General features: G+C 40.9%; 1 protein-coding gene across 1 annotated transcript in view; it reads left to right on the forward strand.

Annotated features, from left to right (window-relative positions):
* ZNHIT6 (zinc finger HIT-type containing 6) overlaps positions 1-15,744 on the forward strand; it is a 38,025-nt gene that overhangs the window by 4,610 nt on the left and 17,671 nt on the right. Inside the window, exons 5-8 of the mRNA XM_077928503.1 lie at positions 2,427-2,530; positions 8,566-8,634; positions 9,419-9,499; positions 9,693-9,773. Coding sequence (XP_077784629.1) covers positions 2,427-2,530; positions 8,566-8,634; positions 9,419-9,499; positions 9,693-9,773 — 335 coding nt within the window. The remainder of the gene's footprint in view (positions 1-2,426; positions 2,531-8,565; positions 8,635-9,418; positions 9,500-9,692; positions 9,774-15,744) is intronic.

Raw genomic sequence — 15,744 nt, forward strand, 5'->3', positions numbered from 1 at the left:
TGTGCCCACGTTTCTATCCCGTGAAACTGCAACGTGAAAGAATCTCATCTCAGCCTCTTGGTTGCTAGAGGGTCAGAACATTTTTATTTGTTTATTTTTATTTAAGAGAACTTATATACCACTAGACTGGTATATGTGGCTTACATAAATATGAAACATTAAAATTATTGCTAAAGACAAGTCTTTAAAAATATGCAGAAGGTGATTAAAATGTACAGTATCTGAAAAGAAATAGAACACATGTAACACATAAGCTGGGACGTGGGTGGCGCTGTGGGTTAAACCACAGAACCTAGGACTTGCCGATCAGAAGGTTGGTGGTTCGAATCCCTGCGACAGGGTGAGCTCCTGTTGCTCGGCCCCTGCTCCTGCCAACCTAGCAGTTCGAAAGCATGTCAAAGTGCAAGCAAGTAGATAAATAGGTACCGCTCCGGCAGGAAGGTAAACGGCGTTTCTGTGTGCTGTTCTGGTTCGCCAGAAGCGGCTTAGTCATGCTGGCCACATGACCCGGAAGCTGTACGCCGGCTCCCTCGGCCAATAAAGCGAGATGAGTGCCGCAACCCCAGAGTCGGCCATGACTGGACCTAATGGTCAGGGGTCCCTTTACTTTAACACATAAGCTTAGGTGTGTTCCTGGGTGCTTGTTTTTGCTTTAACAAAATCACATTACTACTTAGCACTGTATTTGCAGTACCATATCAGCATTGTAGCTGTTATAGAGTGCATATACTGTGCATTGTGGGATAGAGTTTTAGTTATTAATGGGCCCAAGTGTTGAATATAGTGAGTAATATCCAGGAACATTGCAGAACGTCTGCAACCTTTGACACCACAGAAGAGTGCTTTACTGTGCTTCCTGTAACCATTTACTAATAAACATGGGCACATAAATTTCTGTTCCTCACATGAGAAATATGGGAGTGGGATTCAAAGGTGATGCCAGCGGAAAACATTTGCCCAATTTAGAAATTGCCTATCTTCTCTGCCCACTCATCTGTGAGAGGGTGTCACTGAGCCAAGGTGAGAAAAAGTATTTCCTCTCTCTCTCTCTCCCTCTCTCCATTTGGTCACACAGGTAGATTACTTTCTAGCACAAATACGCAGTGATGGGGAAGGCCACCTGTTGAATTACTTCCTGCAGGGTTACTGTTAAGAAAGAGGAACCCTGCAAAGGGAGGGAAATTGGCAACTCGCCACTCTCAACCTGGCTGTACACTTAAGAATTTGTGGTGCTATGAGAGAAGCATTTTGTACACCAATATACACTATAGAATTGTTGCTGGTAACAAAATTATAACATATAGAATGTATATATGCATGCACACCTTAGCAAATGTCTTCAGAGTTGTGATGAGGCCTGGAGGCTGTAATATGTGGTTGTTGGTATCTGAATTTAAAGCAGTAGGATCTCATATCATGGTCTGGATTATTAATGCAGAAGTAATAGTTTTTATTTTAGTTGTGTATAAAACCAATCAAACATCTTCTGAATCTTAAGGGGACAGCGTGGGTGAAATTTGTTTTAGAGTTCTGATGTATTATTTATACAGTAATACATACATAGTTCTTCATCAAGTAATGGCATTTATGTGCTACTAAAAATGTACATTGATGGGCCTTTAAACTACAGCTTTAAGTATAATTATGCTTTTAGTGACATCTTACTGAGACATAAATCCAAATGAAATTGGTGAGATTTACTTCCAGCTATATATGTTTTATATTAAGCCATTAATGAGAGCAACTACTTGTGTAGCTTGTGAATTGCACTTTTGGTTATTTATCTGATCTCTGTAAAGACTACTATACTAAAATAGTATAAATCAATAATAATGTTAACTCCTGGAAATTAAGCCCAATACCTATCTGAGCCAGCGGGGTTTAGGTCCTCATGTAGAAATTGTACTTGCTCTTTAGCTCTGTTTCATTGGCTGTGTTTGGATGTAATGTTAAACCACAGTTTAGTGTTTCACGAACAAGCTGCGTTGGCCCTTGGACTCAAACATTCCACCCTCTCTTCCTTTGGTATATCTGTAAGGAGGAGATCAGAAGTTTCCACTTCTGTTTTAAATTAACTACAAATATGCAAACCTAGATAAACAGTGGTTAATCTTAACTATGCTTTGTTGAAACAAGCCAGCTTCATAAACTGGTTTGGATTTGGGTTGTTTCCATAAACGATCATTACAATAAGCTATGTTTCATCCATGTTCAGGTATCTCAACAAGCAACGGTAAATCAAAAACCAAAGCAGCAGTTTCCAAACTTCTCCTTATGGTCACAGCATGCAAATGCAAAGCTCACTGCAGCTCATTCTTGTAACACTTACTAAACCATGGCTTAGCATTGCATAAAAACAAGACCATTAGCCTGGACTTTGAAATTGTCAGTCATTATTTTTTCTGTCTTTTGAAACACTCAATCAGGTGAATTTTTTGAGAAACCGAGCTCGAAGGTATGACATCTGCCTACGAACTTTGCCAATTGGATTCACAAAGAGACGAGAGAATTCTACGTTCTTTAACAACAAGTAAGTTTCTAGTTAATATTACTGTGGGGATAATGTCATCAAAAGTTGTCATTCTGAATAACTTGTGGCACCCCAAGTTAAAGCTAGCCCGTCAGCCAGAAAGAGTGACTTGACCAGAAACTCAGTGATACCTGTTTTTTGGTCAAGGTTTGCTTGGACTGCAAAAATAGGTTTGGACTGTGCTAAGTTGAAAGGTCCCAAGTTATACAGACCTGTTCTAAATGTCATTCTCATGCATTAAATTTAAGCCTATACGTCACAATTTAGTATTAAGCCCACTGAAATAAAAAGCCTTGTGTATGCTTAACTTTGTGCTTGATTTTAGCCCATGGTATTTTAAAGATTTTTTTCTTTAATTAATTCCTTTACTGTGTGCTAAACTTATGCCATGGCGATAGTTGGACAATAGGAACAATCCCTTGATGGATATTTAGGTTATATAAACAATATAGTTGACATTAATTCAATGTCTTCACCAAACAGTTTCCGTACATTCTAATGAATATTTGATGAAGCAAAATTTTGACGGAGGGAGTAGAAAATAACTTGCACTTCTTCTTTTTGGGAGAATATAGGGTAGGATTCACCTAAGTAACCCCATCGACTTAAGCCGGGGACAAAGCCTTCTGCTTGCACAATGGGACTCCCCACCCACTTTCTCTCCTCCCTTGCAGTTGGCTCAGGGGGGTGTCCAAAGAACCCTGCACTAACAGTGTGCCTGGGGAGGGGAGAGGGGGCTCATTCCATCTGGCAAGCTGAAGTTGAACATTGAATTCCATCCCATAGTATTTCTGAACTACAAAGCACATTTTAGCAAATACTGGGATTTTTCAAAATGATGTGAATTGGGCACCATGTTAATTGTCAAGTGAAATTAGAAATATACTTTCAGTAACATAATGCACCTACAGTTGGTAGAGCATGAGACTCTTAATCTCAGGGACGTGGGTTCAGATGTCCCTTACTTTGCAATATTTTTGTTTTGTTTTGTATGGGGCAATCAATAATTTTGGGACCTTTCAATGAATCCACTTGTGTTTCTGTTAGTGGTAGGTAGAGGCTTTCTGTTTACTAGTGACCAAGTACTTATGGGCCACGTGTTTATGTGTGTGGTTTATGCCAAAGGAATTGTTTTTGTTTCTGGCAAACAGAAAGTCCTCAGGAAACAATGATAGAAATGGAAGGTGAGAAGCCCTAGAGTAATACCTTGGAAGGAACACTAGAAAATCATCTCTCATTGACAGATAGTGATGGAAGGGAAATGTGACGTTTCACTATAAACCAGTAGATGTCTCTCTTGCAGCATGTTAGCAAACAGATTCTCCAACACTGATGTGCTTGCAAGGAGAAATTATGAAACCAGCCCAAATAGTTCTCTATTGAGCATGTATTTTCTGAACTAAGCAGCAAAGCATCACAGGAATTTGCAGAAAAGTTACTTAACACTTACGTCTAGGATATAAAAGATAATGCCTGTATGCAGCTTTGCAAAGCAAGTGCAATATTTCTTTCTTCCAAAAAATAGAATGCTGCATCTTTTCTTCCTAGCAACAGGACTCAAATAATTATGAAGTCTGACAACCTTTTAGCTTGCAGCAATTTTACCCTAAGTAAATCCAGAAAACCATTTGGCCAGTAATAATTTACAATGATGTGCATGTAACTTATTGGTATGTGCAGTTGTTGTTTTTTAATAAGCTACCCACCCTTCCTGCAAGGAGTTCCCTGTTTCCTCCATCCTATTTTATCCTCACATCAACTCAGTGAGGTAGGTTAAGCTAAGAGATAATGACAGGCACAAGGTCACCTAATGAACACTCTACTATGTATGGTTCTGTTTGGGTCACCATTCCAAGGCGGAAAAAAATTGCAGCTGCCTGGCTGGTATTTGGGTAGCAAAAAAAATGGGAATATTCTTTCAGATGAAGAATGAGGTTCCAAAAACTGATGTTGATCCCTTAACATAAGGCTGCCAAAAATATAAAATATTTCCAAGCCTTAGTTCGGGGTGGAGAACTGGAACCTGCCAGCAGGCTAGATCCTTATGTTCCCCACCAGAGTGGGCCAATGTTGACAGGTGCGTAGGACTGCCAGCATGTCACTCACCCGGCATCATAATGTGATCAGGTAACTGACACCTGACACAGATCAAAGGAGGTAGTTGTAACCCCCAATCAGTTGACTGTCAATTAGACCAGCCTCCTTTGAAGATGCATTTTCAACTGCAATCAGCTGATTGGCACTGGGAAGAGGCTTTCAAAAAGGCTTACTTTAAATTTTCATCCCTTGAACTGATGGTCGGTTAGGGGAAACCGCTTTGAAGTCCCTGCAGAGGGGGAAATGCTTCTTTTAAAAACTGCATTCCCCCTGCCCTGAAAGCTTGCCAAACACCTAGTGCAGTACATCCAAAGCACCAAGTTCAGCTGATTGTCAGATGCTTGGGAAGTGCTATTCAAGGGGCTTGCAAGAACCTCCGGTAAGCTGGTTGGTAGTGCCTGCAAAGCCCCTTGCATCCAAGACCTACCCCTTCAGCTGTAATGCACATTGCCATGGCTTGGTCAAAATGGCCTTGTGGGACAAGGGTGAAGGCCTGATGATTTGGCATGAGGGTCAGAGCCTCTCTGCCTTTTAGATTATATCACTCGCCAGCTGTATGGCATATAGACCAGGCAGATCAGATCAAGTTTTTGTCTAGAATTAAGCTTTGGGTACATTGAGATTTCTTGCATACACTTTGAATCATTTTTGTTCCGCCTTTAACAAAAATAGATTTAGCTTGGCCACAAGCTGTAAACCAATATAATCATGGTCTCTGTTCATTTGGGTTTCTCCTCCAGTCAGCAGAATGCAGACAAAATACTATCAACAGCAGCCATTTAAAAACACCCTCATTATACTAACAGACCCATGTAGTGCAAATCAAGCAGTACAGGTGCGAAGCAATCAGGGTAAACAAAAACATGTAAAGTGTAGCTTTAAAATGCATTATTCAGTGGTTGTCAAGCCATGATGTCTTGACACAATGATGGTTGAACTCATGTTTCAGAATCCACATTAAGCTCCAAGGCCCGACGCGTAAAATTCATGTTGATGTAGATACATGTTAACAATACAGTTTAGACAGACTGTCAGAATTGTGTACTCTGTCAAATGCTGCAATGCTATTTGTCTTCCATGTATTGAGAACAGTAATGTAGCTTCTGATCATAAAAATGAACTGAAAGAACAATAGCAGTTGCATGTCACAGTAAACCGTAAACATTGGCTTACCACGCACAAGAAAATTGTGCTCTCTTTGTTCCTTTGAGCTTGTGCTGGGAGGAAGCAAACCATGATCCCTAGCTTAATGTTATGTCCGAACAAGGGGTTTGTGATGTTTTCCATGGTCAGTAAGCCAAGACCAAACTTTATTGTGTCGTTGTTTGTTGAGAGTAATGGGAGCAAAGCAGCCCGTGATTAGTCCTTCAGATGCAACACTAAAGCAGGTGGATTGAAGCGGGGAGCAGTTTGCTTGTGTGTAGTAGTAAGCCAAGGTTTATGTGCAAATGTAGCAAATAAAGTAGACATTGTTTTCAATCAATGAAGAATCTTGAGAATTTTTAAATTGTTACATGTTTAGTCGCCTTGGAATTATCCTTCTTGTAAATTTTAAATCTGCGGCATCATGCTTGAGCAAGAGGGCCTTCTGGCAGTTCCCTCAATGCAAGAAGCGAAGTTACAGGGAACCAGGCAGAGTGCTTTCTCGGTAGTGGCACCCATCCTGTGGAACGCCCTCCCATCAGATTTCAAAGAAATAAACAACTATTGGACTTTTAGAAAACATCTGAAGGCAGCCCTGTTTAGGGAAGCTTTTAATATTTGCTTAATTATTGCATTTTAATATTTTGTTGGAAGCCGCCCAGAGTGGCTGGCGAAACCCAGCCAGATGGGCAGGGTATAAGTAATAAATTCTTCTTCTTCTTCTTCTTCTTCTTCTTATTATTATTATTATGCACCTAGCAAGGTAGTTTTCCTGCTCTTGTGAGGCCTTTCTGGTAAGCCATTTGTGTACCATGAAAATGGACTTCAGTCAGTTCTAGGTGAATTGTCTTGTTATACAAATTATAGGGATCAAAAAATAGTTGAGCTTGCAGTAAAGTTAGCACAACTTTCTTGCTTATATATCAAATCTCTACTGGGTTGTTACTGATGCTTAGCTAAGCTTCAGTAAAACAGAGGCTCCTCTGGTGCCTTACGTGGTTTAGGACCTCAGCTATGTCACACTGGCACTTCAGTGGTTGGTGTGTCATAAAAGGCTCAGCATTCATGTACTTTAATGAGATTTCTCGGTGGGGGTGGGGGTTCACAGGAGACTATAATCACTTAATTAGTCTGGATCTGTGTTGTTTACAGAAGCTTATGAGACATATATAACACTGCAGGGACTTCGTTTACTGAAAAGTGAATTAAGCCTGGCTGTACATGCATTAAGGTTCAGGAATGAATGCTGCTTCACCTTTGCAGACCTCCTCTACCCCCCCCCCCCCAATTTTTACTGGTGCAGGACAAGCCATCTTGGAGGCTCTGTGAGAAAGGTGGGATATAAATTTCTTAAATAAGTTTAAGGTCTGTATTAAAGCAGCAGTTGGGTCGTTTGAAAATGCCATTGCATATCCCGGTTCTCATTTCCCCTCCTTAATGTCTAGTTCTGAACAGAATGAAGTAATGCACTTACGTATAATTATGTTTGGGTAGTAGCTATTGTCCTCCCATGCCTGTGGTTCCACCGTTCCTCTTAACATACCTCAGCATTATTTTTTGCAGCCTTGTGGACAGACCCCCTCAAGGACTCGTGATTAGACTGGCTAAAAAACAGAAGCTTAGCATGTGGTGGCCCATACCCAGTGGACAAACAAGTAACCACTAGTTAAAGAAGAATAAACCTTTTCATAATTACTTTGGCTTAATTTTGCCCCACTTGACATCCATGTCAATGCAACAAGTGGTTTATATAACTTGTGGTTAGTGTTTCCAAAACCTTAGCCCATTTTTCTTTCTCATAACTTGCCTTTTGATTACTCTCACCTTAAAAAAAAAAAGGCAAAGAGCTACAGCTAAGCCCGTTCTGTGACCTTGTGAATTCTAGTAAGATAATTCAGATTAAATTTCCTGCATTCATGGCAGTGCGATTCCTCAGGGGTAAGGGAGAATAGAGCACTGGACATGAAAACAGATAGCCTCAGGAAATCCACTTTCAGCTGCCGTTTATTCTGTAAGCAAGTGGATCCCTTGTACAGCAAGGGTGGCTATCCTGTGGACCTCAAAATCCCATCGTTGGACTGCAAATCCCATCCAGAATATGTTTTACAGCATACTCGTTTTCTGCCTGGTCAGCTTCTAAAACACGGCATCTTCACGCTAGCGAAACTTGCATCTTGCTTTCTGTGTAAATATTGCACAGTGCTTTGCTCGTTACTATACTGATCGATCCAACAATATCTCAAGTGAATATTTAATTGTACATAGCAACAGATTTGTCTACTGTTTTGCTACTGTGCATGTTTCTGTAGCAAGTTGGACTCAGCTGAATGTTTTATCTGCCCAATAGTCAAAGTAACTTTGCTATGGCAACAGTGCATTGTTTCCAGTCACTGATATGAGAGCCTCTTAAACTTGATACTTGTATTTATATATATATAGCCTTGTATAATAAAAGAAGTATTATCACATCTTAAATATCAGGGAAGCAGCAGTTTATACATTTTAAGCTATACAGAATGTAAAGGCACCCTTGTGCTTTGAATGAAGCAGTAGTCATTAGTTCTGTTCAATGTTGGGTTGAATTGGCTTGTATAAACAACCCAAGGTGGAAGTGATTTTAAGAAGTTTGTTACCTCCATAAGTGATCATGTGAACAATCCTTTCGTGATGATATTGATCTATCTTTTCCTACCACCTTGTTTATTTTGGACTCTGCCACAGAGCTCAGGCAATTGCAATTGTGATTAATAGTTTACATAATGAAGTATTCATAGTCTGCGCTGGTTTTGTTTCAGGGAACAAAAGTTCTACTGGCACTTGAAGCTTCTATTTCCTCATAGTCATGCTAAGTTCACAGAAAAAAGGTACCCAAATGTTTTTGTTAGCCTTTGCTTACCATGAAATGTAAACTACTACCATTGTATTGTATCACAGCTTGTTTTGCTTTTTGTTTCATAAAAATGATTATTGCAGCCTTCTTGGCTAAACAATAAACTGAATTCATAGCATAAAATTTAAATCTTGTTTTTGAAATACTGTTTTTGTGGTTTGGTTTAAAACCTATTGTTTTAAAATGTCCATCTTTACCACTGAGAGTTGTAACTGATCTGTTATAAAACTGAATGTGTTCCATAGTTTTTGGGTTTTATTTATTCATTCACCATGCAGTCAAGGGCAGGTCTGATCATTATATGGTCTTTGCTGACCCTGTTGCAACACATAGATTTTTCTTGAATTATTACCATCCATTTTGTATCTTGCTTGGTGACTACCATTGCTCAGTTAGGCACTCTCCCAGCTATAATTTCTTATCTAGAAAAGGTGGGAGAAAGCTTGTCTTCCCATAGAACAGATTGAAAGATGTGGAAGATTTCTTTTAAAATTAAAGCACCAGCTCATCTCTGTATTATGGAAACGAGACATTTAGAACAGGAAAACCTTTCCCCAAAGGCCTTTTGTATTCTTGGACCAGTGTCAGAGAAGTCAGGTACTCTTTTCTTCTTGAATGTGCTCTTGTGCTATAGCCTTTTCCACAGCTCTGACACTGAGGCTTATATAACTACAGTTTCACACATGTTAACCTGATTTTTCTAGTTCTTGCCAGTATTAGGCTTCATGATTGATACAATTTTGTCTTTTTGTGTAAAGGGTCGCAGATGATAAACCACTGTATGATGTTCTAAAGCGGTATGTTGATCCTCAAGAGTCTGATCCTGTCATTCATCAAAGGTACGTGCTTCTAAATATTTAGCATCCTAACGTTCTGTTGTGATACAAATCAGTCATTAAAGCATATTGGGCAGTCTTGTGATGCATCGTGGCTTACACTCAACAAGCACATTACTTGGTCTGGTTTGTTTGGAATGAAACAGATTTCTTCTTACGTGGCAAGGTTTAGCTAATGTTACGCCTTTCATTTCAGATTAAAAACCTATGCAATGTCCCCTCAGTCAGACATACGAATTTTAATGAAAGTGGAAAACAGACCACAAAATTCCATCAGGTAAGAGATTTTTGTTTTACAAAGCAGCAAACTCTAAAACCATTTACCTTTTGAGTAGTAAGGCAGCTATAAAATGGCCAGCTTAGAAGAATGTGGAGCGAAATGTTGTCCTTTAGGTACAAAACGCAAGACATGCATGGAAGGACGCAGTTACTTTCTTTTCACTTGTGGTACTTTACGGACGCGGGTGGCGCTGTGGGTTAAACCACAGAGCCTAGGGCTTGCTGATCAGAAGGCCGGCGGTTCGAATCCCCGCGATGGGGTGAGCTCCCGTTGCTCGGTCCCTGCTCCTGGCAACCTAGCAGTTCGAAAGCACGTCAAAGTGCAAGTAGATAAATAGGTACCGCTCCGGTGGGAAGGTAAACGGCATTTCCGTGTGCTGCTCTAGTTCGCCAGAAGCGGCTTAGTCATGCTGGCCACATGACCAGGAAGCTGTACGCTGGCTCCCTCGGCCAATAAAGCGAGATGAGCACCGCAACCCCAGAGTCGGTCACAACTGGACCTAAGGGTCAGGGGTCCCTTTACCTTTACTTTAGGGAAGAGCTGCTGCTCAGTGATGCAGCACATGTTTTGTGTGTGAAAGAGCCCACATTCATTCCCTAGCATCTCCAGGTAGGACTGGGGGTAAGACCACTGTCTGAACCCCTGGAGAGCCACTCCATCTGGTTGATGTAGACTGAGAATGGGGAATCTGCACCACAATCACCCACTACAGCACCAGCCCACTCAGTGGCTTTTAGTCCTTTTCAGTCCAAGCAGGTATCCAGTCCTACCTTTCTTTCTTGCTCTGGGTTTGGTGACAAAGAGAAATCCACAGATCTACATGCTTAACAGCATCCAGAAAGGAAGTCCATAAATAGACTCGGCCACCTTAGAAACAACAGATGCAGCACAGGAGCTGAACTAATTAAGTCCCAGGCAAAAGAGAGGGAGGAATGTGAAAAGGAGAAGAAAGACGGGATTGTAAATAGCTCAGAGAGGTTAGGAAATGGTTATATAGTGTTGCCCTTACTTTAGAGTAAGTTCCATTGAAAGCATTAGGATCTGCTTCTGCATAATCATGACTGGCTCCAGTTCTGTGAGGGTATCTGAATTGTGTGTTACCCAGAATTTCAAAAATATAATAGCTGAAATGCCAATAATACAATCATATTATACAAATCAGATATAGGTGTTCAGTGTGATAACAGCTAGGTATCAGTAAAGAAATACTATGGCGTAAAAAACAACAGGCTTGCTAAATATTCTAAATTCTAGACTCTCCCTCTTGAGTAGGATGCAAAAGCCAATGATCAAAATCTGGATAAATCTCTAAAACAAATTTGCCATCTGGTAATGCAGTAGGTGATTTTATTCTTTTTTCCCCTGTTGTTTTGGGGGGCAGTCAGTTCCAAGTGAGGCTTAGCTGATGAATACTGAAGGGTGTTTTTTTGCAGTTCATTGCGTTCCTTTTAGAAATATCTATTTGTCCTCTTCAGAATAAATTAATAACTTTGTCTAGTGCTTTATGTTTGGGATGCCTTCAGAATGACTTCATGCGGTAGGGGATATTGCTTTTTCCAGTAAAGGAAGGAAAGAAACTGCTGCCAAATTATACAATCTGGTTAGGGAAGTTCACCTTCTCCTTTTCCCAGGAGAGTAGTCAGACAAGTCTTTGTAACCAAAGAAGTTGATATTAATTGACAAAATGAGTGTTTGAGATACTTAATTAATTATTTTAATTCAAAGTATAACACTACCCTGGTGATAATTCATGAATGACTGGTATGACTTTCTGACACTTGACTGTAACAAAGTTTTATTGCAGGACAACTTTTCCCTCGAGCTATTTCTCATTGAAAGCCAGCATTACCTGGTTTCAAATGCTCAGTTAGGTGTGTCTCGAGGGTACAGTTAAGCCTGGTTAATATCAGTGCAGATGTTAAACCACGTGGCCTGTGCTAGATCCTTAAACAGTTGACTAGTATGACACCTGCGCTAGCCATTAATGATATATATTTTTTCTTTTGTGAAGAGTCTCTGCTTTATGTTCTTAGGACCTAAACACTGTTCTAGGGTTTTGCTCCTTGTATGGCGGGGACCCCATCAATTGACTGCTGGTTAAGTGCTGTAATTCTGCTGATCCCATTGTAGTAGACTCCAGCCTGAAAGCTAGTATTGGAGCATATGGGAATTCAGGGAGTGTTCACTGGTAGAAGGCATACATCAGCAGAATAGGGAAGGAAGCAATTTTCAGCCATTCATCTTCTCTTCTGCAGCCTTCCTCAGGACGGTTCCCTAACCCTTCAGTGCAAAGGCTCCATGGAGGAAGAGAGGTTGCAGAAAAGTGTCTCTTTGTGTGTTCTGCTGATATATGTCTTTCATTAGCAGAACAACACCCATTAAATTCCACCTTACATATTTTTCTTTTGTTGCAGAATCTACTTTGATGGTTGCATATCAAAAGCACTAATTGGCCTGGTTCACACATAATGCTAAACCATGTTTTTACTGTGGGCAGGCATGAACAAGTCTGGCCCAAGTGAAACTGTGGGCTTATGCATATCCTCCTCCTGCTCCTATTGAACTGAAATTAATTTTTATGAATCTGGTCTTAACATTATACAGTGATACCTCCGTGTAAGAACAGTCCTGTTTACGAACGATTCAGTTTACGAACTCCGCAAAATCCAAAGTAGTCCCAGTTTGTGAACTTTACCTTCGTCTAAGAATGGAATCCGAATGGTGGAAGGGCACTGGTGGTGGGAGGCCTCATTAGGGAAAGCGTGACTCGGTTTAAGAATGGTTTCGGTTTAAGAACAGACTTCCGGAACGGATTAAGTTCGTAAACCGAGGTACCACTGTATTTGAACCAAGGTTTCATAACCCATGTCTGATGTTGACTTGTTACAAAATATACTAGAATTTGTTTTAAACTTGGATCCCAGGCTTAAATGTAATGCTAAGGGTGCAGTAAAAATAAAACTGAACAAAGCATCAGTCAGCCTCTCAGCTGCAGGGAAGCAGCAAGTGCAATGCTTCATTTGGGCTTATTGAGGCATATGCTGCTAAAGCAATAAACCATGGTTTATGCGCGAACCAGGCCATTGTGTACCAATCATGATATCTCAAGATGACCTTACTTTCTTTAAAGCTAGTGGTAGAGCAGATGTATTTGGCGACTTGTTTCAAGCATAGTGTGGTAAAGAGACAGACTGCAAGTGAGTCTTGTAAGACTTTTGTGCTTAATGCTCTCTCTGTTTGAAGTCTTTGTTCTTCGTTGAGGTAGTATAGTCCTCCTTATGGGAAATCTGCAATAAAACATCAGTCTTAAGTTTTACTTTCAGAACGGATGCTTATTTCAGCTGTGTGATATCCGTTTTTGTGCCCAAATAGACATTTCCTAGTTCAGTTTAAGGATATGTAAAGATGATGGTTACCTTTCGGTTTTGTCAGTGCCTTAAGTTCTATCTTAGGGACGCGGGTGGGGCTGTGGGTTAAAGCCTCAGCGCCTAGGACTTGCCAATCGAAAGGTCGCGGTTCGAATCCCCGCAGTGGGGTGCGCTCCCGTCGTTCGGTCCCAGCGCCTGCCAACCTAGCAGTTCGAAAGCACCTTAGGGTGCAAGTAGATAAATAGGTATCGCTTTATAGCGGGAAGGTAAACGGCATTTCCGTGTGCTGCGCTGGTGCCGGTTCGCCAGAGCAGCTTTGTCACGCTGGCCACGTGACCCGGAAGCGTCTGCGGACAGCGCTGGCTCCCGGCCTATAGAGTGAGATGAGCGCACAACCCTAGAGTCTGGCAAGACTGGCCCGTACGGGCAGGGGTACCTTTACCTTTACCTAAATTCTATCAGTGCTATTTTCCTATATAACTTAAAAGTTGCTAACTATTTTTATGGCATTGGTGGGGATCTTCCAGACTGTGGGCCAAATTTAGGCCCATAAGGCCATGGAGATAGGCCTGTCAGGCCGTTTTGGGTGATCCATGCCCACATTTCCCAGGCTTGGTGTCATAAGAAGTTAGGCATGGGAAAGTTAAAGCCATGGCTCAAAACTTGAAGCGGCTGCTGTAAAGGAGAAAGAATCGGGTACACTGAAGAGCACACTTCCAGTTCCTTTGCAGCTGCAGAAACCAGGGATGGAAAGCAAGTATTTTAAGGATTGCAACTTGCTACCATTCATTTTAGCACTTGCATGGATTAGACCCAGTAGCTGCAATCAAGTGGACAGTCCTCAAAAAAAAAAAAAAAAAAAAAACTTTAAAAAATGTAACCATGATCTGTTGAACTTCATCCAAGCATAACAGCTTAGTTTATAGCTGTGGCTTAGAAAACTTGTGGTCTATGAGGAGAGTTCTTGAGAAGCTTTCTACCTCCTGTTCCTTCACTACTGTTCCAAGGGGAAGTAAACTTTTGGTGAAACGAATTACTCTTTAAGTACGTCATTTTTGTGTGATCTTAACAAAGCTTTGCATACCTAAAAGTCGAAAAGGGTTTAAGAGTCATTGCTATAAAATCTGCTTTTGTTTCTCATGTTATGTTGGTTTCCTGTGGGTATTTACATTCTGCTGAAAAACAAGCTGGCTTTGTCTCATATGCTTAGTAAGAAAACTCCTGCTTACATTAAATACACTTTGAAATAACCATGAATACAGTCGTACCTCGGGTTAAGAACTTAATTCGTTCTGGAGGTCTGTTCTTGACCTGAAACTGTTCTTAACCTGAGACACCACTTTAGCTAATGGGGCCTCCTGCTGCCGCTGCATCGCCTGTTCTTGACCTGAAACTGTTCTTAACCTGAGACACCACTTTAGCTAATGGGGCCTCCTGCTGCCGCTGCACCGCCGGAGCACGATTTCTGTTCTCATCCTGAAGCAAAGTTCTTAACTATTCTGAAGAAGTGTGCATGCACACGAAAGCTCATACCAAGAACTAACTTAGTTGGTCTTTAAGGTGCTACTGGAAGGAATTTTTTTTGTTTTGACTATGGCAGACCAACATGGCTACCTATCTGTAACTGGTACTATTTCTGGGTTAGCGGAGTCTGTAACCTGAAGCGTATGCTATCCAAGGTACCACTGTAGTATGTTAGCAAGGATGACTTGTGTCATTGTATTGAAAACCTGGCCAACCTTCAGCGAATTGGTTAGTAGATCAACACTGGCTCTGTTCCAGGTCTAGTTGCATATTTAAGAAGTATCTACCTGTGACTAATAGGGGTGCCTTTTTGTATGCCCATGCACTCCATCAAAAGTGAATGGATGCAAATAGGCAACACTTACCTTCAGATATAAATTGGATTTGCCTCTGAAGTTCCTGATCCAGCAAATAATCTGTGTGTGGACATCTCCTTCTGTGGCTGCAGCTCAGTGCCATTCAGAGCATCTGCTATTCATTCAGAAAGTCCCAGGTTCAATCACTTTCTCCTAGTGCCCAGATTGGGGGCACAGGAAGAGGAGAGGGTGGGAAGCCCTGTTATACTATTAAGGACTCCTTGTGCTGGCTGTTGATAGTGCAGCAATTTAGTTGCCATTATGATGATGATGATGATGTTCATCATTGCTTTATTAATCACCTTCCAAAACAACCATCCCAGTTTAATTTGCCCCTTATGGACTAGAAATGAATCAAAAAGTTTGCCAAGTTATTTCTTGTAGTATAGAAGCAGTCAATTAGGGAGCAATCAAAATGTTGCTAAATGCAATAGATCCTCAAATAAATATGGGGGACCTTAATATCGAAACGTGTCCCACTTTGAATGTTCGCATTCCAGCATTGTAGCGTTTTCATTAGTTCACTGATTATCTCCATTTACTTGTGATTCAGTCTGCCATCACCACCTTAAAGGAATTAGCCTGTGTCTAGTCAGTTCTTATCTCTGGTTAACAGCTCCAGGATTTTCAAAAGTATAAAGAAAAATGCTGTAAATCTGAAGAGTTGCACAGAGCAAACAGTGCGTTTATAGGGTGTTGATAGTGCCTTAACTCAAGGGT

This window comes from Podarcis muralis, chromosome 5, assembly GCF_964188315.1.
Source record: "Podarcis muralis chromosome 5, rPodMur119.hap1.1, whole genome shotgun sequence".
Taxonomy (NCBI): domain Eukaryota; kingdom Metazoa; phylum Chordata; class Lepidosauria; order Squamata; family Lacertidae; genus Podarcis; species Podarcis muralis.